Below are 19,968 nucleotides of genomic sequence, written 5' to 3'. Positions count from 1 at the left end.
TCACACAGCAAGTTAGGGGCACCAGGAATTCAGCCCCGTCTTCCTGTATTCTAGTGTCATCCTCCGTCCCCTTGGGTGCCCAGCTCCCTCCCAGCACCCAGCCCAGCCCAGCCCAGCCATGCCCATCCCTGCTTTGCACCCCCCGGCCCCTCCCCAACCCAGCACAGGTTTGCTCACCCCTCCCCTGCCTGGCTCTGCCCAACAGAACAGAATGCCTGCAGCACTGCAGGAGCAACAGCTGACAAGCCTTTTTTTGGAAGCTGGGTTGGGAGAGTTGCAGGTCCCCAACATACAGGTGACTCCTGGGCGGGGGCGTGGCTGGGGGGGAGGGCAGTGGGATGCAGGTGACTCCTGGGGGGGCTGGGAGGAGGGCAGTGGGATGCAGGTGACTCCTGGGGGGGCTGAGAGGAGGGCAGTGGGATGCAGGTGACTCCTGGGGGGCTGGGGGTGAGGGCAGTGGGATGCAGGTGACTCCTGGGGGGCTGGGGGTGAGGGCAGTGGGATGCAGGTGACTCCTGGAGGGGCTGGGAGGAGGGCAGTGGGATGCAGGTGACTCCTGGGGGGCTGGGGGGGAGGGCAGTGGGATGCAGGTGACTCCTGGGGGGCTGGGGGGGGAGGGCAGTGGGATGCAGGTGACTGCTGGGGGGCTGGGGAGGAGGGCAGTGGGATGCAGGTGACTCCTGGAGGGGCTGGGAGGAGGGCAGTGGGATGCAGGTGACTCCTGGGGGGCTGGGGGGGAGGGCAGTGGGATGCAGGTGACTCCTGGGGGGCTGGGGGGGGAGGGCAGTGGGATGCAGGTGACTGCTGGGGGGCTGGGGGGGAGGGCAGTGGGATGCAGGTGACTCCTGGGGGGCTGGGGAGGAGGGCAGTGGGATGCAGGTGACTGCTGGGGGGCTGGGGGGGAGGGCAGTGGGACAGACACTGGGATGTGTTGGTAATGACATCCCTGGCCCTCGGCTGGTCCCTGCCACCGAGATGCCAGCCTCTCCTTAACATGCTCAGCTCTGCGGCTGGCCCCGAGTGCCCCATGGGCTGCAGGATTCAGGTCGTGGGCTCAGAGGGGCGGCCTGGGCAGCTAGAGCGGCCCCTCCTGCCTCTGCCCTGCGCGGTCTTATAAACATGACCCTCGGACCCCTCCTGTGCCCCAGCGTATCACGCGGAGGTGGAGGCTGGATACCCTGCAGGTCCATGGCCTGGGTTTTGTTGGCACACCCGCCACCTGCCAGGCGAGTCCCTCAACCTCTCTGGCTGCAAAGTGGCCTCTCAGGACCCAGGACAGCTTCCGGTCAAGGCAGGGCTCTGCGAGCTGCCCCGCCCGCAGCCTTCAGGCCCTGGTGCATGCTGGGACCCCAGGGGAAGATTCTCTGGTGGATGCTGGTGCAGCGGGGGGCAGGGGGGCTGCTCCAGGCTGGTCTGCAGGATCCCTGGCATCACAGGAGCAGGGGTGGGCAGCCCATGCCCTACCCAGCCCCGTGACAACTCGACTCCCAGACAGACACGAGGCAGCACTGTCCCTCCTCAGAGATGCTCGTCCTGTCCATTTTCAGGTGTCACAGTCACAAAGTGGGGTATGGGACCATCACCGACATCAACCTCCCAAGGGAGGGGGTGCAGCCCGAGCAGGTTTGAGGGGCTGGGATGGGACCACTGCTCCTGGGCTGGACCAGAGCAGAGCAGCCACGTCCGTGTCCAAGCTCACACGAACCATCAGAATTTTGCAGATTATCCAAGGCTTTCCCTGGGACCCAGATCTTTTTGCGACCCGGTGAAAATTTGATCTGTTCTTCAAGTATCAGTTCCTCTCTCCCTCCCTCCCTCCTCTCACATGCCCTCCCCAGTCTCTTCTATTCAGTGTTTACCAAGCACCTAGCAGGCCCGGGCCCAATACAGGCAGAGCAGCCACGTCCGTGTCCAAGCTCACACGAACCATCAGAATTTTGCAGATTATCCAAGGCTTTCCCTGGGACCCAGATCTTTTTGCGACCCGGTGAAAATTTGATCTGTTCTTCAAGTATCAGTTCCTCTCTCCCTCCCTCCCTCCTCTCACATGCCCTCCCCAGTCTCTTCTATTCAGTGTTTACCAAGCACCTAGCAGGCCCGGGCCCAATACAGGCAGTGCCGAGTGAGAAACACAGCTCCTGACGCCCATGCTCACCCGAGCTTGCAAACAGGTGCATATACCTGCAGAGGAGGCTGGTTTCAGGCTACAATTTAGAGACTGATGAGGTCACATCAGGGGAACCTGGGGACCTGTCCGATGGAGGAGGCTGAGTGTGCATGGGGCTGGGGAGGGAGCGAGGAGTGTGGAGGTGGGTGTAGGGCAGGCTGTGAACTGAGATGTGGAGCATGGAGGAGGTGAGGGCTGGCTCTCTTCCTCCTGCCTTCCTCTGTCCTTGGTAGGGAGCTGGGGGTGCCTTGAGGAGGAGGAGGAGGAGGAGGAGGAGTGATGGCGATGATGGTGATGATGATAATGGTGGTAGTGGTGATGGTGGTGATGATGGCGATGATGGTGATGTTGGTGGCAATGATGATGATGATAATGGTGGTGGTGGTGATGGTGGTGATGATGGTGATGTTGGTGGTGATGATGGTGATGATGATAATGGTGGTGATGATGGTGATGGTGGTGATGGTGGTGATGATGATGCTGGTGATGGTGATGATGGTGATGAAGATAATGGTGGTGGTGGTGATGGCAGTGATGATGGTGACGATGCTAATGGTGGTGATGGTGGTGATGGTGGTGGTGATGGTGGTGATGGTGGTGGTGATGATGGTGATGTTGATGGTGATGGTGGTGAGGATGACATAATAAAACAATAGAAACAAGTGCTGTGCCAGGCACCTGACATGAGGTGGCATCTCTGACCCTGGGCTCTCCTGGAGGCCTAGTGGGTCTCCTACTTCCTCTCAGCCTGACAGTGGGGGCCATATGTAACCTTGAAAAGCTGCTCTCTCCACTCCACGTTTTCTGGCCAGCCGTGGTCCCTGCCCTGCCCTGGGAGTCGATCTCCACTCTGCTGTTTCCCTCTCTAATTCGGCAAATCAGTTTATCCCCCTTTACCCCCAAATTGTGATGCTAAGGGTGGAATTTCAGGCCCTGTGGGGAAGGTGGAGGCAGTATTTTGGAGCAGGGAGTTAACCCCTCAGATCCTCTCCAGAAAGACTGCCCTGTGAGGGGTTGGCCTTCACTCTGCGCGCAGGTATTGAGAGATCTCCTACTGAGAAGCTAATGAGGAGGACGACTGCCCCGCGGCCTTGCTGGCTGCACGGGGACCTCTCCGTCTGTCTGCTCCCGGCTCCCTGGTCTCTCTGTCCAGACGGGGCCTGGCTCCCCCCGGGAAGCCACCAAATGTCCTTCATCAGTGTCTCTGCAGCCACCTCCCCTCCGCCTGCAGCCCATCCTTCCAGGACATTAGCCTGGCGCAGGCCACCTGCCGCCCCCTTGCTGGAGGGTGCGCACGCCTGTCTGCAGGAGGGTGGGCTGGGGGCCTGGGACATCATCTCTCACAGGCCTGCGCCCGCCCCGTCCGCAGGCCCTGCGGGGCTGAGACACGAGGGTCCTCATCGCGGCTCCCAGGGCCTGGGCACCAGCGTCGCAGATGTGCCCACCCACCTGTCAGAGGAGGCCCGGCTCTGCCGTGGCCCAGTTGGGGGACTGGGGACAGCCCCCCTTTGCCTGGGCCTCCCTCTCTCCATCAGCAGAATGACGGGGTCCCATCTGGGCGGGGGAGGGGGGAATCTTACCCTTGCAGGGGGTTCAATGACACACACGTTTTGTTGCACATTATACACAAAAGATTGTTCGTCGCGTCCACAAGGAAACGAGCTCCCTCCCATTTTTCTCAAAAAGGGGGGCTCCCTGGGTCTGTCTTTCCCCACATTTCACTAAAAACGGGAGCAAAAAGACCCATTCACTTTCCTCTTTAACCTAGGAAACAACAGTGTGATGTAGCGGTGTGGCCTGGTCTCAGGGTGACAGTGGAGAAGGGGACTCCAGGAGGCTGGCCCCTCCCCACCCCTCCCTTGTGGGCCAGGGGCAATGTGGGTGAGGTTTGCCAGTCTCTGACATTTAGGAGAGGCTAGAAATCTGTATTTTGATGAGAAATTTCCCAGTTGTTAAGTGCTGGAAACTAATTCAGACTTAACCCTTGTGAACGCCAGCAAAGGTACCTGACCTCAGGCTCTTGGGTCCCCAGTGGCTGACCTCCGGCCCAGGGATGACCGCTGAGGGCCTGCCCTGTGTGGTGTCTGATGAGCTCTCAGGCCAAGCAGGGCCCTGATGCCCGCTAGAGGCGCAGGGCCGTCTGAGGCTCTGAAGCATCCTTGTCAGCAGCTCCACACTGTGAGTTTGGTCTCTCCTCAAAGCCCCCGCCTTGGCACCGGGGGCTGCTGGAGGGTGATCATGCGGACAGACGGGCCCCCGGAAGCTCTGGCTAGCAAAGGTCAGCCTGCAAGTGGGATGTCAGGGCACTGCACGAGGGCAGAGAGGGAAGGCAGACAGGCTGAGGGCCTCCCTGGACTTCAGAGCAGTTTTCCTGGAGGTCCAGGAAGCATCCACTCACTCTGCAAACTCTCAGCCCCTGCGGCCTGCAGGCTGAGGGGGCACAGAGCTGAGGGTGGCAGACTCCATGCCTGAAGGGACAAAAGCCCTGCTGGGAGGTGATGACAGCCCCGGGAGACTCCTTCCCTGGGAGAACTGTATGCTCACCCACGAGCGTCCCATGGGAGGAAGAAACCGACGCTGCAGCCCTGTTCAGTCTGTTGCTAAGTCCAGCTGATTCACCCGTAAGTCATGGGTCTGGGTCCTGCCCTTTTTCATTCTTCTGACCATAACCAGCTCCTCTGAACTGGATTCATACTTTGAAGCTCTGACCCCCAATGGGATGGTATTGGGAGGTAGGCCTTTGGGAGGTGATTAGGTCATGGGGGTGGGGCCCCGTGATGGGATTAGTGTCCTTATGAGAAGGGGCAGGGAGAGACATCTCTCTCTGCTGTGTGAGGACAGAGAGAAGGCACCATCTGCAAACCAGGAAGAGGGCTCTCAGCCTCGCCCTACCATGTCAGCACCTTGATCTCCAGACTGTGAAAAATGCATTTCTGTTATATGAGCCGCCCAGTGTGGGGTGTTCTTGTTATGGCCGTCTGAACCTACAAAGACATTAACATCGCTGGAGGCATGATTTATGCCAAACCTCATGTAACATGCTCTCTGTGCAGTGAGTCACCTCATTTAATCCTCATGCAGCCCCAGGAGATGGGTATGGGCCCCCAACCCTTGGGGACATACATGTTTTGGAATTCAGAACTATCCTTATTCTTTTCATTAAAAAAAGTGCGTACAATGAGAGAGCTGGAAGAGTAGCTGAAATCAGACGAACCCTACTGCTTTCAATAATCAGAAACTGCCAATGCAGAGGATACAGGTTTGATCCTTGAGCTGGGAAGATCCCACGTGCCACGGAGCAACTAAGCCATGCACCACAACTACTGAGCCCACGCACCACAACTACTGAGCCCGCGCGCCTAGAGCCCATACTCTGCAACAAGAGAAGACCCCGCTCGCCATGATTAGGGAAAAGCCCACGTGCAGCAATGAAGACCCAACGCAGCCAAAAATAAAAATAAATTAAATAAATAAATTTAAAACCAAAAAGCGACTGTAGGAAGACACAGGAGAGTAGATAAATGCAGGCAGAAATTGGAGGGACGCAATCGGGATTAGTTTCTCTTCACCGCTCTGACAAATGAGCATGACCTTGGTGGCTTAAAGGAACAGAACTTCTTACAATTTTGGGGCAATTAATGAATTAGTTAATTAATAACTTTATTATGAATTATAGAGCCTATAGTTCTGGAGGGTGGAAGTCTAAAATGCTGGGCTGTACTCGTCTGTGGGCTCCAGGGGGAATCTGTTCCTACCTTTTCCAGCTTCTACGGGCACCTGTGTTCCTTGGCCTGTGGTCCGCTCCTCCATACTCACAGCCACTGGTGTAGCATCTTCTGTTTCTCTGACTTTGCTTCCCTGTGTCTTCCTTCTGCTCGCTATACCTTCTATGGTCTTCCTGTCTCCCTTTTATAAGGACCCTTCTGATTCCATTGGGCCTACCTGGACAATCCAGGGCAATCTCCTCACCTCAAGATGTTTCATTTAATAACACCTGCAAAGTCCCTTTTGTCATACAAGGGAACACTCACAGGTCGCATGGATTAGGGCATGGATATCTTTTACGGGGCATTTTCAGCATACCACAAGCACAGGTGTTTATAGGTGTTGTGTCTTTTTGATGGGCTGATCCTTTCATCATCCAAAAAAAATGTCCTGGTTTATCTCTAGTAACAATTTTTTACTTAAAGTCTGTGTTGTCTGGTATTAGTGTAGCCACCCCTGCTCTCTTCTGGTTATTGTTTGCATTTTATATCGTTTTACATTTAGACTATTTGTGCCTTTGAATCTAAAGTGTGTCTCTTATAGGCAGCTTATAGTCGTATCATTCAAAAAAAAAATCTGTCTGGCAACCTACGCTTTCATATGGACTGTTATTATTACAAAGGGTGTAGACACCTTTGGGGGCATTATTCAGCCTACCACATGATTCTGGGGGGAAGGAGACAAATTGGTGAGCTCCACATCTATCCAGCTTTTCTCCGGTGGTGCTTTGAAGATTGGGGGCAAGCAGAAAGTGGTCAGTCTTACTGAGATGGAAGACAGAGTTTGGAATTTGGGGCTGCCAGAGGGACTGGAAATTGAAGGAGAAACTCCGAGAACAGAGAGATACACAGAGAGGAGAGCCCCCCCAATTCTGTGTGCAAATACCCCTCAATTCCTTGGGAGCTCCCATTGGCTTAAAAAAAAAATACTACCCAATAATATGCTGTTTACAAGAGACACACTTTAAAGATGCAAATGGACTGAAAGAAAAGAATGAAAAAATATGACATGTAAACAATAATCGCAAGATAGTCAGTGCAGCTAACTATTACCTTCAGATAAAGTAGACCTCAAGGCATGAACTATCACCAGAGACAAAGAGGAACATTTCATGATTGTATTAGTAATCTATCACTTCATAACTCATTACTCTAAAATTTAGCAACTTAAAACAATAATCTTTTATTATCTCATAGCTTCTGCAAGTCAAGAATTGGGGAGTGACCTATCTGGGGTAGTTCTTGCTCAGGGTCTTGAAATCAAGATTTTGATCACAGCTGTGGTCATCTGATGTCTTGACCGGGGCTGGAGGGTCTACCTCCAAGATGGCTCATTCACATTTAAGCTAAATTCAAATGGTGACGTGGAAAAATTCCCTGAAAAATGAGACTTTCTAAAACTGATGCAAGAAGAAAAAGAGAGTCTAGGTAGCCCTGTATTTTTTAAAGAAACTGAAATTGTATTTTACACTCCTCCCACAAAAGATGGTTTCTCTGGTGAAAGAGTACTGGTCTTTTCCAAATTCTTACAGAGTAACAGGGGATACCTGATACTCCAAACTGACAAGGGCATTATGAGAAAATAAGCTAGAGAACAGCATCTCCCATGAATATAACTGCAAATGCCATTATCAAAAGATTAGCAAATCAAACCCATCAATTTATAAAAAGGATAATTAATCTACTATGGCCAAGCAAGGTGTATCCAAGGACTACAAAGTCAGCACTGGAAAATGAATCAATGTAATTCAACAAAGTAACAGACCAAAGGAGAAAAACCATATGTCATCTTAATAAGTGAAGAAAAAGATTTGATAATGTTCAATACCCATGCATGAGTAAAAAAAAAACCAACTCTAAGAAAACTAGGAATAGATGGAAATTATGTCAATATGATAATGGGCATATACAAAAAGCCTGCATATAACATCATATTTAATGGTGAAATATTGAACACTTTTCCCTGTAAGACTGGGAATAAGGCAGGGATGCCCATTTTTACCATTTATTTATTTATTTTTTATGTGGACCATTTGTAAAGTCTTTACTGAATTTGTTACAATATTGCTTCTGTTTTATGTTTTGGTTTTTTGACCCCAAGGTATGTGGGATCTTAGCTCCCGACCAGGGATAGAACCTGCATCCCCTGCACTGGAAGGTGAAGTCTTAACCACTGGACCATCAGGAAAGTCCCCATTTTTACCATTTCTATTCAACATTGTATGAGAGGTCTTAGCCTGTGCAATAAAGGAAGAAAAGGAAATAAAAGGAAGTAGTAAAATGATCTCTATTTACAAATGCCATGTTTGTGTACATAGTGCACAAACTAAGTAGACTTCAAAAAGACTATTAGAACGAATTTAGTAAGTTGGCAGGAGAGTTATTCAATCCTATAAAAAGGCAAGATCAAACAACTGGAAAATGAAGTTAAAAGATAATTTTGCATAGCATCAAGACACCTCAAATACCCAGGGTAAACTTTCCGAAATATGAACAAGATACCTATGCTGAAAACTACAAAAAATACCTGACAGAAGTCAGAGACTGAAATAAATAGGGGTTAAACATGCTTATCAACGGAAAAACTCCATACTGTTAAGATGTCAGTTCCCCATGAATTTTTTATAGAATAACTGAATAGATTCAATGCAATCCGAGTCAGATTTTCAGTAGATTTTTGAAAAAATTGTCAAGCTGATTCTAAAATTTATATAGAAATGCAAATCTTGAAGAAGAAATAAAAAATTGTAGGACTTAGACCACCTGACTTCATGATATACTTTAATGCTGGTAATTAAGACAGTGTGATGCTGGTATAAGGACGGACAAATAGACCAACACAGAACAGAGTCCAGAAATAGATCCACCACATACAATCAACTGATTTAAAGTAAAGGGGTCCATGTTATTCATGAGAAAAGGGAAGTCTTTTCAACAAATGTTACTAGAATGACTGGTTAACCACATGGAAAAAAAAAAATAAAAGAAAACAAAAACCAGCTGAAACTTGACCTCTGTTTCACACCATCTACATTTTAAAAAAATAATAATTTTACTTATTTATTTATTTGGCTGCATTGAGTCTTTGTTGATGCATGCGAGCTTTCTCTAGTTGCGGTGAGCGGGGGCCACTCTTCGTTGTGGCGTGCGGGCTTCTCATTGCAGTGGCTTCTCTTGTGGAGCACCGGCTCTAGGCGTGCAGGCTTCACTAGTTGCAGCACATGGGCTCAGTAGTTGTGGCAATGGGCCCTAGAGCGCTTGGGCTTCTGTAGATGTGGTGTGTGGGCTCAGTAGTTGTGGTGCATGGGCTTCCATCGCAGTGGCTTCTCTTGTTGCGGAGCATGGGCTCTAGGTGCGTGGGCTTCAGTAGTTGTGGCATGTGGGCTCAGTAGTTGTGGTGCACGGGCTTAGCTCCTCCGAGGCATGTGGGATCTTCCCGGACCAGGGCTTGAACCCGTGTCCCCTGTACTGGCAGGCGGATTCGTACCCACTGTGGCACCAGGGAAGTCCACACCGTCTACATTTTATTTGTGATGAATCACAGGAAATACAGACCCGGGAGGAAGGTCACATGTGTGTCTCATGCCCCATGCCCCCTGGGGTGTCCTCTGTCCCGTGTTGGCGCACACCTGTTCCCATCCCGGGGTCTAGCTGCCACAGCCTCCTCTGGGGACCCCCGTCTTTCTTTTCTTCTCAGCACGTGCCCGTGTTTGGGGCCTTTCAGACCGCCCCCAACTGATGGCAGTCCTTTCCTTACATTACTTTGTAAGGCTCAGCGCAGACACCCCCTCCTCCAGGAAGCCTCCTCTGCTTTCTGAGTGAGGGACATGAGACCCTCCCTCTTCTGTGCTTCCCTAACACTAAGGTGACGTGATGATTTGTCACCCACACTGGGACACGTGTGGGTAAAAAGGGGCAGGTAATGATTGTCAAGGGTGAGTCAGGACAGAAGGTGCCTCCCTAAACCTCTTCACATGCCGACCTTGGATTGTGTCAATGTGTCTGTCCCTTCTCCAGATGCTGAGCTCCTTGGGGACCGGGACCACACCATGGCACGACCCTCCCTCGAGCTCCCGCCTAGTGCCCGGCCCCGAGTTGGCTCCGTTGGGGTTTGCTGGCTGAAAGGGGAGAGTGTGGCCGAGAGTAGGTGACAGGCTGTGGTGGCTGGACTCTGCCGTGAGAGCAGATCCCCTCCCTTCTTCACCCCCCTCTCAGGTGTCGGGTCAGTAGTCAGGGCTCTGCTGGCCTGGAATGTCCCAGGACCCAGGACAGACCTGGTCCGAGTCCATTCGGTGGTGCTCCACTTCGGCCATGCCCTTGATTCACTTGACCCCATCTTTCGCGCCATCACCCATTCACCCAACCACAGGTCCATCCATTCCACAAATACTTGTCAGGACCCTCCACCCGGGCCTCCGGTTCTCGGCCCAGGGAGACAGCTCCCCCCAGGAGCCCACCTTCCCATGAGACACACGGACACTAACAGGGGTGCAAACATGAGTGCAGGAAATGCAGTGCGTGGTGGGTGGGAGGCCGCTCTGGGCAAGGGGGTCCCCTTGGGTGCTCAGCCAGGGCAGGTGAGCACCAGAGGAGCTGAGGGCAGGGCGCCCGCTGCCAGGGAGCTCCCGGTGTCACAGAACAGACCGGCCCAAGGACGGGTCCTGATGGCCGAGCAGGATGTGTGTGCCAGGAGCAGTGACGCCAGCAGGCAGCGTAGGCGGTGTGCCGAGATGAGGCTGGGCTGGGGCCATCCGGAGGACTGCCCTGAGACGGAGGCAGAGACGGGGGACGCAACGCGGTTGGCCTTGAAGGTGGAGACGGGCCCCAGCACTGACCGCCCTCTGCCAGCCTGGCTGCCTGCCTCCTACCTCCGCGTCCCGGGAAGGAGATGCTGTTCCCTCTCCTTTTGCAGACACGGCTCCCCGCTATTCGGTGACTCGCTGGAGGTCACCAAGCTGGAGAGGTGCCAGCGGGATGGGAGCCCAGCCCTGCGACAGCCCCGTCCCTCCAGGTGGCCATCACTCCTCCAGGACTGGGAACACGCTGGCTTTTTGGGCCCAGGCTGCCGCCGCTCGCCCCAGCGGCGGGTTCCAGGGCCAGAGGTCCCGCACTCCCCATCTGTCTAGACTGGGCTGTTTGTCACGCGCCCCAGGGGCAGCTGATCGTCTGTCCCCAGTGGCAGCACACAGATGATGGCCCCTCAGGGGGCCTCACAGCTATTTCCTGGGGCTGGGAGGGCGGGGCTTATGCCGGGGCCCCTCTGAAGCTGCCCTCACCCTCATCCCATTTCCAGGCGTTCCAGGGAGGAGGCCACACCCCTCCTTGGGGTCCAGCAGGAAGTGGTCCCACGAATGGATGGCCCCTCGGCACCCTACCCCCCAAAGCCAAGGCTGGGGTCCTCACCCACCTTCCTGAACCTGCCGAGTGGGATGGTCTTTAGGCTGCCAGAGCCCTGGCCTCCCTGGGCTCCCTAAGGGCAGTCTGGGGAGACCAGGCAGGGCGACCAGGACTGGCCAGAACCTTGCCCATCCCAGGGAAGGATGGACAACCTGCAAAGGTGTCTCCGGGTTGGGGGGCTATAGGTAAGTCTTTCTTCTTTCCATTTCTTAATGTTCTCTGAAGTTCCCATAATGAGCAACACATACATTTTCTAGTGAAAAAAGGACTTTTTAAAACAATTCTCCTGGAGTTATAAAATGCTTTATTGTAACAGGTTTCACATAGGATATATAGAATGTTTTCTTTTTGGTAAAAATTGAAATTTCTGTGGGTCTCTATTAGAAAAATAAGCACAGCTGGAGGGTTCTATGCCCAAAATGTCTCCCTCTAGGTCCAAAGAGTTTTGGTGATTTACCTTTTCAATATTTTCTGTAGGACTTGAAAGTCTTGACAATGACTATGAACTGTCATTTAAAAAAAAATCATCAGAGGGCTTCCCTGGTGGCGTAGTGGTTAAGAATCTGCCTGCCAATGCAGGGGACACGGGTTTGAGCCCTGGTCCTGGAAGATCCCACATGCTGCGGAACAACTAAGCCCGTGTGCCACAACTACTGAACCCACGTGCCATATCTATTGAAGCCCGTGCGCCTAGAGCCCATGCTCTGCAGCAAGAGAAGCCACTGCAGTGAGAAGCCCGCGCACCCCGTTGAAGAGTAGTCCCCACTCGCCACAGCGAGAGAAAACCCGTGTGCGGCAACGAAGACCTAACACGGCGAAAAGTAAAAATAAATAAATTTATTTTAAAAAATCAGAGACACATACAATGATTTGTTCTTTGAAAGCTAAAAGGAATGGCTGCAGTTCCCTCCCTCCCTTCCTTCCTTCCTTCCCAAGGGAAGCCCAGGGGAGTGGGAGGAGGGTGGTGCAAACACTGGCTGGGCAGAGTCTGCAAGGAGTGGGCAGGGATGGGTGGGGGTGATGAGTGAGCAAAGGATTCCTGGGAGGAGGGGAAGTTGGAGATGGGGGTTGGGGGCAAGAGCACCCTCTAGGCAGCAGGTGTCCAGGACCCCCGTTCCGGGCGACAGGGCTGGAAGGGGCAGGCGAGGGCCCAGCTGGCGCCAGGCTCTGCAGTGACCCTACTTTGGCGGGCACACTTACGGGTGCGTTTGGTGAGGAAGCAGCGCCATCTGGTGGCTGGTGGGGAGACTGCTGGGCAGGGGTCACCTGGGCGCTGGGAGCCTGTGGGTGAGGCAGCCGGAGAACTCTATAGTGGAAGGATCACAGCACGGCCTCAGCGAGGACAGGCCCCGCCCAGCTGCCCACGTGGGCCTTGGGGGGCGGCCTCCCCTCCACCCCAGCCCTCAGCTGGTGGCAGGGGGGGAAGGAGGCGGGAGCTGGGGTGCCCATCCTCGCCCCAGTCCTGGGGACTCCCCGCTTAGCTACTGTGCCTCTGGCCTTCTCCTCAGGCCTTCCTTGTACTCCACAGGCTGGGCATGTGGGAGTCAAGACCACGGCTCTCCTGATGCCCCCGGCCCTTGGGTCCCCAGGGCCAGTGAGCTGGGGGGGGCTGGGATAACACATGGTCCTGGAGGGTCTGGAAGGGTTGGGGGGACCCTGGCCGGCCCTGACATGCGGCCCATGGGCAGGGACAGCCTCCCGGCCCCCAGCTGGGCCCCCTCCCCCAGGACCCTCTGGAGGACCACCCGGAGTGGCTCCCGCTTGCCCGGCTGCCGGCCCGTCGCGAAGTAGATGAGCGGCCTGGCGCTGCAGGGGACACAGGCCAGGAGGGTGGCCAGCGGGAGGAACACAGGCAGCAGGAGGTTCAGGATGGGGTGCGGGGTCCAGTAGAGGATGTAGGGGAGGCCGCAGAAGAAGAGCAGGAATACGGAGCCCAGGAAGATGCCATAGAACCGAGGGCGCGGGCGCTGGGAGCAGCATGTCACCCAGACGAAGAGCGCAAGCCCGGCCACGCGGGCCACGCAGGCCACGGACAGCAGCCACGTGACGCTAGCCACGTGGTACCGTGGGCAGGTGGACAGGCACATGCCCTCGCGCAGCAGGCCACAGGCGTTGGCGGGCAGCAGCACGGCCGGCAGGGTCAGGGCCCAGATCAGGCCGCAGACGGTGCCCGACGAGTGTCTGGGGCGGCAGCCCTGGTAGCAGGCAGGGAAGATGTCGGAGAGGCAGCGCTCGGCACTGAAGGCGGCCAGCAGCCAGAGCCCCGCAGAGAAGGCAACAAAGGTGACGGCGAAGTACAGGCTGTCCTTGGAGCCCAGGGCCGCCTGGATGGCCGAGAAGTCCAGCTGGCAGCCCAGGAAGAGGAAGTCCGTGGTGGCCACATGGAGGATGTAGACAGAGAAGGGGCCCTTCTTGATGTGGAAGCCCAGGTGCCAGAGGACCAGCCCGTTCCCCACCAGCCCCCCGAGGCCCACAGCCAGAGTGAGGTAGAAAACCACGCCGGTGAAGGTCCTCCAGAGCCCGAACATGCTGGCCGGCTCCGCGGCCGGTGGGAAGGACCCTGGAGGGAGGCCACAGATGTTGCCGTTGTTATCACCGCCCGGGAAGGCGGGTGGCGTCCTGGCGCAGCTGGACAGATGCAGCCAGCCCGGGGCGCCTTCCCGGCCAGTGCCCAACCCTTCAGGCCTCATCACCTCTTTGTAAAAGGAGGATTAGGTAGGATGCACCCAACACAGGGAGATGAGGATGGCCGACCAGGTGGGCAGGCCTGCCCCCGGCTGGATGTTTAAGTTAAATGCGCCAAGATCGATTGACACGGCTACACCGCGGTAGCCGTGTCGCAGAGGTCAGTGATGGCTGGGCAGGTCTCTGCAGGCAAAGGGGGCTCTCATGTGGACACGACTCAGGGACTCCGCGGGGGCCCTCCCACCCTGGAGGGCCAGGACCACACTCCTGCTGGGTCCCCGCCCCAGAGGGTCTGCTGAGCACGCTCTGTCCTGCACTTGCCGTGGACAAGGGTGGGTGCAGATGTCCTGGTGGGGGCAGTAGGCGGTTGGGCGGATGAGGGAAGGCTGGGGGACGTGCCCAGCCTCCCCTGCTCTCCCGCCTGGGCAGGGATGCGACCCGGGGCTCCCGCTGCCAGCGGGTGGTGCCAAGTGCGGCTCTGAAGCCGCAGCAGGTGTGTGGACTTGGTGGTGGGGCCCCGGTCCTCTGGGGGAGAAGCTGACACAGGTGTTTGCTGCCTGCAAGAAGCCAAGCCCTGCTCTGGTCCGAGGGGAGAGACGCCGTCACAGGGAAGCAGAGGCAGTGGAGGGTCTCAGAGCCGCCTCTCCCTCCCCTGGGCCCCTCTCCCCGGGGTCCACATGGCTTTTGTCCTTAGCCTCAGAGATGCAGTGGGGGGGCCATCAGGGCCCTGTCTCTGGGGTGAGGAGTCAGGGGAGACAGAGACAGAGATAGAGACACAGAGACACGGTGGAGGCGGGGAGCCCACCTGCACACCTTGAGTTTTTCCCGTAGTCACCCCTTCGCTGGGCTGTGCCCCTGCCGGGACCGCCCTCGCCCCCTCCCCACTCACCCAGGTCCTGCCTCCTTTAAGACCCTGGAGCCTCCCACAGACCCCTGGGGCCTCCCTGCCTTGTGCCTGCGCGCCCCTGCTGACACCCTTCTCTGTGGTTGTCCTTGTGCCCCGGTGGGAGGTGCGGGGGCAGGTCTCTCGCCTTTACCCCCTCCAGGCTTTCCCCTCGCCAGGCACGCGGTGACGGTGTCTCGGGCCCCAGAGAGCCGAGTTGGACTCTGGCATCCCGGGGGCCCTGCATTGACCGCCCCCCCGTGCCCCAGCCTCAGTCTCCCCGAGGTACGTGGAGGGGCCGAGTTAGGTGGAGGTGGAGGGAGGGCTGGAGGAAGGCTGTCCTCACAGCTCTCAGGACAGGCACACCTGCCCGTACATTCAAACGAGGACCCAGAGCGCCGGCTTTTAAATACTGACCCCGCCAGCCTGCTTCCCCATCCTTGCCCCCAACTCCCAGTCCGACGGGAGCCTGAAAGTCCTCAGGGGTGTCTGGTGCAGGGGCCCCAAGCCTTCTTGCCTGCACACTGCCGCCCAGGGCTCCCCCCGGGCCCTGAAACCTCTCGTGTTCCCGGGACCCGGCTGGCTGGACCTGGGCGCTTGGCCAGGTCGCTGGAAGTGGGAGGGCCCCTCCTGGTCACGGGATGAGCTCAGGTGGAGATAATATCCTCCATGTGGTCCAGCCTTTCTCTTCCTCAGCACCCGAGGGACGTGGGGGGGGGGCAGCAGCCTGGGGGCCGGTGTCCAGTGGGCCGTCACCATTCCTGGACAGCTCGTGCCCGGCCTGGCGCTGGACCCCACACGGTGGGTCACTGGACGGTGCCGCTGTGGGATGTCTGGGGCCGCAGATGTTGGTCCCTTTCCCAAGGACCCACCCCAACCAACCACCTGCCGGCCTCAAACCCTGGGGCCCCAGCTGCTGACAGATTCTTAGGGGTTAAAATACTTTTCTAAACTCTATTCCGCAGAGCTACGTGCTCTGAGCTGGTCCTGCTGAGGACTCGCCTCTTCTGTGGGCTGCTCTGTGGCCCTGGGGACTCAGAGTGCAAGTCAGAAGTTATGTGTAGAGATGCTGTTTGTTCTAACATTTTTCAAGTGGATTTAGCTTCGAATTCATTTGCGTAACAAGTGCCGCCCGTGGAATAAGTGTTCCGCGCAGCCTGTGGTTCCCGGCCGAGGTCCCCCGGCTTCTCTGTGCTTCTGCACGTGGCTTTAAGGAGTGAAGAGTTGCCTGGCCTCCAGGCCCAGGGACAAGGTTTCCACCTGCAGGGCCCTGTTGCCGCCCTGCCCGCTCTGCCTGCTGGGTCTTGGGACGCTCGCCCGCTGCCCCTCCCCCTTTCCTCAAAGGCCACCTTCCCTGTGAGCTGTCCCTGGCCTGGATACTTGACACCACACCCCAGCTTGCCCTGCCCTCCTGCCCCCTTTCGTTTTCTCCCTGCCATGTCCCATGCCAGTCCCCGGGTTCTCTGCCCACTGCTGCCAGTGGGGCCTCGCGCACGCCAGGCTCTCAGCACAGCTTCGAGAGGAGCGTCTGCTCTCGGTGTGTTGGCAACGACAGCAGCAAACACCAGGGTGGTGCGTGTCCTGGACTGAATGGGGCCCCCAAAGACACGTCCTCGTCCAATCCCTGGAACCTTACTGAGAAGAAGTGACGGTTTTGAGATGAGGCCATCCTGGATTACCCAGGTGGACCCTAAACACAATTACAAGTGTCCTTATAAGAGACAGGAGAGGAGAGACACACAGAGGGACTGCCACGTGACCATGAAGACAGAGACTGGAGGGACGTGGCCACAAGCCCAGGGATGCCTGGAGCCCCTAGAAGCTGGAAGAGGAAGGAAGGACCCTCCCCTGGAGCCCTGGGACACCTTGATTCCAGACTCTGGCCTCCAGACTGCGAGAAAGGAAATATCTGTTGTCTGAAGTCTGTGCCACCACCCGAAACACCGAGTGCGTTTGTTTGGACGAATCCTTCCTGAGCTTGTTCCCAGCTGGTGGCCTGTGTCCAAGCCTGACCGTGCTAGCGGGAGCCTTGACTACACCAAGCGGCCGCTACTCAGCCGTTTCTGCCCCACGAAGCGGGCAGCTTCACGCAGTGCAGCCTCAACCCAGCCCTTGGCCCTGGGCAGGCCGGCGTGCCTCTGTCTCTCAGTGCCCATGTCTGCAGGCTGGAACCTGGTTTTGTCACATCTCGGGCGCGTCACGGGGACTCGGTGAGGAGTACACATTGGGACGAAAAGGGAGCGGGGCGGGGATCGGGGGTGGGGGGATACGGGAGGTCCTATCATGAACTGTTCCTGTTCCTGTGGTTCCCGTGGCCACCATGCCATCCGAGGCTCAGGACACAATCGTCCGACTCTGGGACCCAGAGAAGGAACCCAGTGTTGCCCAGCCCCCCCCGGGGGCAGATGGGGAGTGGGGACCAGAGGAGGGTCTCCCCACTCCCCAGCAGCGGGGAGTCCCAGGCCGAGGGCCTGTCTGCGGAAGGCGTGTCTTAACGGTGGCATTATCATTAGCAGGAATGGCCCGGCCAGCACCTCAGGAGACAGCTGTCATTCAGTGGATAGAGTGTTACTCACTTCTCCAGCGGAGGGGGTGCGCCACCGGGGACCACCGCTCAGGGAAGCGCTGTCGGGTCGGGGCGCAGCGGCAGGGGGCTGTGTGGTCAGGAGCCTTTGTGGTGGTTTCCGCGGGAAGGAACGGTGAGTCAGGGTGAGCAGGCTTAGGGTTGGCTGTTTCGAATCATCTCGGGGGCTCTGTGGCACAGGCGTGGTCCCTAGCTCATCGGGGCAGGAGCTAGTGGCCCTGAGTGCTAGAGCCCCATAGGGGAGGTGGGGAGGTGTGGGCTGGGCTTTGAGGGGTTTGCATCTGCAAAGCAGGCTGCGGGCAGTGGTTTGCTATCTAGGAATTGGCTAACCGTGGGAGGGGCAGCCCCTGGGGGGTCAGGAGGCCCCAGAAGTTAGAGCACAGGAGCACAGAAAATAAAAGAGGGGCTTGTATAGGTAGGTGCTGTGAACTGCTGGGGGCGAGTGGGCTCGGGTCTGAGGCTGCACTTTCTGCTTCCTTTCTCCCTTCTCGTTCCTACTCTGGGGCCTTGCATGGCGAGGGGCTCCCAAGGGGCTGCCCCGGGGAGAGGGGGCAGAAGATCCCGGACTGGGAGCTCACCGTGCCCGGGAAACCGGACCCCCTCGGTCGGCGCTCAGCTCTGTTGCCTCCCGTGTGGATCTGGTCGGGAAGTTTGCACGACATCACGCGTGTTACGTGTTTGACCCCGTTGTTACATGTACAACGCGTAGCGCAGACGTAGCGTGCGTTGCCTTTCTTGCCTTTTGCACCGCTCCAATGACCGTAAAAAGGGTTTTAAAGAATTGGGCCTTTCCTCTCAAAACACTCCTTCATAAAATCACCAAGCCCACGATCACACGAGCGGAAGCCCCCAGAGCTGAACAGCCCCTCCAGCTGGTCCCTCCCTCCCCCCGGCCAGACTGGGGCGCAGGGGTTCCGGAAGAATGGTGCCATTCATGAAAAAAAGATAAAACTCGAGTGGATTTCCTATTTTAGGTTGAATATTTTTGTGGTGTTTTCCCAACTTCGGATGTAATTAAGTCGCTGAGGAGGGAGCGTGGCCTCAACACAACGAAAACAAACGATATTTGAAAACTTTCATCCAAGTCGGGGGTGGGGCCTGGTGAGGGGGCCTCTCCCTTGGCCCCGGGCTGACAGGTTGCCTCGGCCCGAGCAGCCTCCCCTCAGGTCCCCGAGGAGGGGGCAGCGTCCCACACCCTTCCCGGGAACGTCTGGCTGCTCAAGACAAGCAGGGACGTGCCTGTCGCCGGGAGCGCTGTCCTGGCCAGATAAGCCCCGGGGGTCCTGGGGTCCTGGAGGTGGGGCTAGGGTGGGCATTGGCTCTGGCTCTGGGGGTCCGGCCTCCTTGGACCTGGAGCTGCCTCCCCTCCCAGCCTGACTCAGGACAGGCTGAGGTCTGGCTTTGCTTGAGGGCAGAGGGGTGCAGGCGGGGCAGGGAGGTGAGAAATGAACGTGTCCTTGCCTGGGGGGAGACTGGAGTCTCACCTGCCCGCTCGGCCTGGGGCTCCAGCTGGGAGGATGGCCGCCCCGGCCCCAGTGTCCTCTGGAGTTAAAGTCCAGTGTCAACCTCTCCCCAGGACCCAAAGGTCAGTGCCCCAAGGCAGGGGCAGTGTGAACTCAGCCAGAATGATGGAACTTGAACCGCACCCTGAGGAGGGATGCAGGTGAGTGAGGGTGGACCCAGGCTGGGCGGGGGAGAACGAGTGGCGTCCACCCCTGGCTGAAGATGCGTGGGAGCTTGTCCCGTCTGCACTGTAGCCAGCCCTGACCCTGGGCTGTCCCGGAGGGGAGCCGCGCCCTGCAGACGCTTCAGTGCAAAGGGTGGCCCGGCTCAAGCAGCAGGTGGGGAAGGGCCAAGGCTGAGGCCCTGGAGGCCGAGGTGGGAGAGTCAAGGCCTTTGAGGAGGGGGAGCTCTTCTCCATCACCCCCTGCTCTGCCTCCAGTCCTGGGTCAGACCAGCAGTGTCTGCTTCTCCAGTGGCACCGGTGGTGGCCCTGCGTTGTGCCCGAGTCCACACACTGGGACAGGCCCCTGGAGTCCCCAGGGCTCAGGGCTGAGACCCCCGTGCCCAAGCCCCTGCTCGCCCAGCCTGCCGCCAGCACTTGGGAGGCTGTAAGGAAGCCCCACTGCCCCCTCAAATTTCTTCAGGTGGCGGGGCCGTGTGCCTGGAAGGTGGGACTTGGGGTGCCAGACTCCCCTGAGCAGCGCCGGGCAGCCATGGGCTCCAGCTGGACCCCTGGGAGCCTGGCAGACTCGGCAAGGCAGCTTTCTCCCTCCCAGCGACCCGGGAGCATTAGTGAGGACAGGTGAGGACGCACCGGGGCCTCCATCACAGCGCCGGGCTCTCCAGGGGCTTGGTAGGTGGGTGTCCAAGCGAGGCCGCCAGGCCCTGAGCCCACAGACCTCCTCAAGGTCTCTCGGACCACCGGACGGGGGCCAGGCAGGCAGGTCCAGCCTGGAGAGCAGCGCCGGCCAGCGGACCGCACACT

At 57.2% G+C, this 19,968-nt stretch overlaps 1 protein-coding gene and 1 long non-coding RNA gene across 2 annotated transcripts; both read right to left on the bottom strand.

The window, feature by feature from the left end:
• Nucleotides 1-12,872: 12,872 nt before the first annotated feature.
• LOC132430348 (mas-related G-protein coupled receptor member G) lies at nt 12,873-14,018 on the bottom strand. The gene has a single exon (XM_060019733.1). The coding sequence runs from the start codon at nt 14,016-14,018 to the stop codon at nt 12,873-12,875; it is 1,146 nt and encodes a 381-aa protein (XP_059875716.1).
• A 3,471-nt stretch (nt 14,019-17,489) lies between these two features.
• LOC132429313 (uncharacterized) lies at nt 17,490-19,063 on the bottom strand. Its single transcript, XR_009520327.1, has 3 exons — nt 18,965-19,063; nt 18,059-18,118; nt 17,490-17,566 (listed from the first exon to the last, which is right to left on the bottom strand). It is a non-coding gene; the product is annotated as an uncharacterized lncRNA (long non-coding RNA).
• Between the last annotated feature and the right edge of the window lie 905 nt (nt 19,064-19,968).

This window comes from Delphinus delphis, chromosome 8 (genome assembly GCF_949987515.2).
Source record: "Delphinus delphis chromosome 8, mDelDel1.2, whole genome shotgun sequence".
In the NCBI taxonomy this organism is placed as follows: domain Eukaryota; kingdom Metazoa; phylum Chordata; class Mammalia; order Artiodactyla; family Delphinidae; genus Delphinus; species Delphinus delphis.
Note: the sequence above shows the minus strand (reverse complement) of the source record. Positions and strands in the feature narration are given on the sequence as shown.

What these genes read in the sequence shown, in the direction of transcription:
- LOC132430348 (XM_060019733.1), bottom strand. Translation starts at nt 14,018, where the DNA reads ATGAGGCCTGAAGGGTTGGGCACTGGCCGGGAAGGCGCCCCGGGCTGG.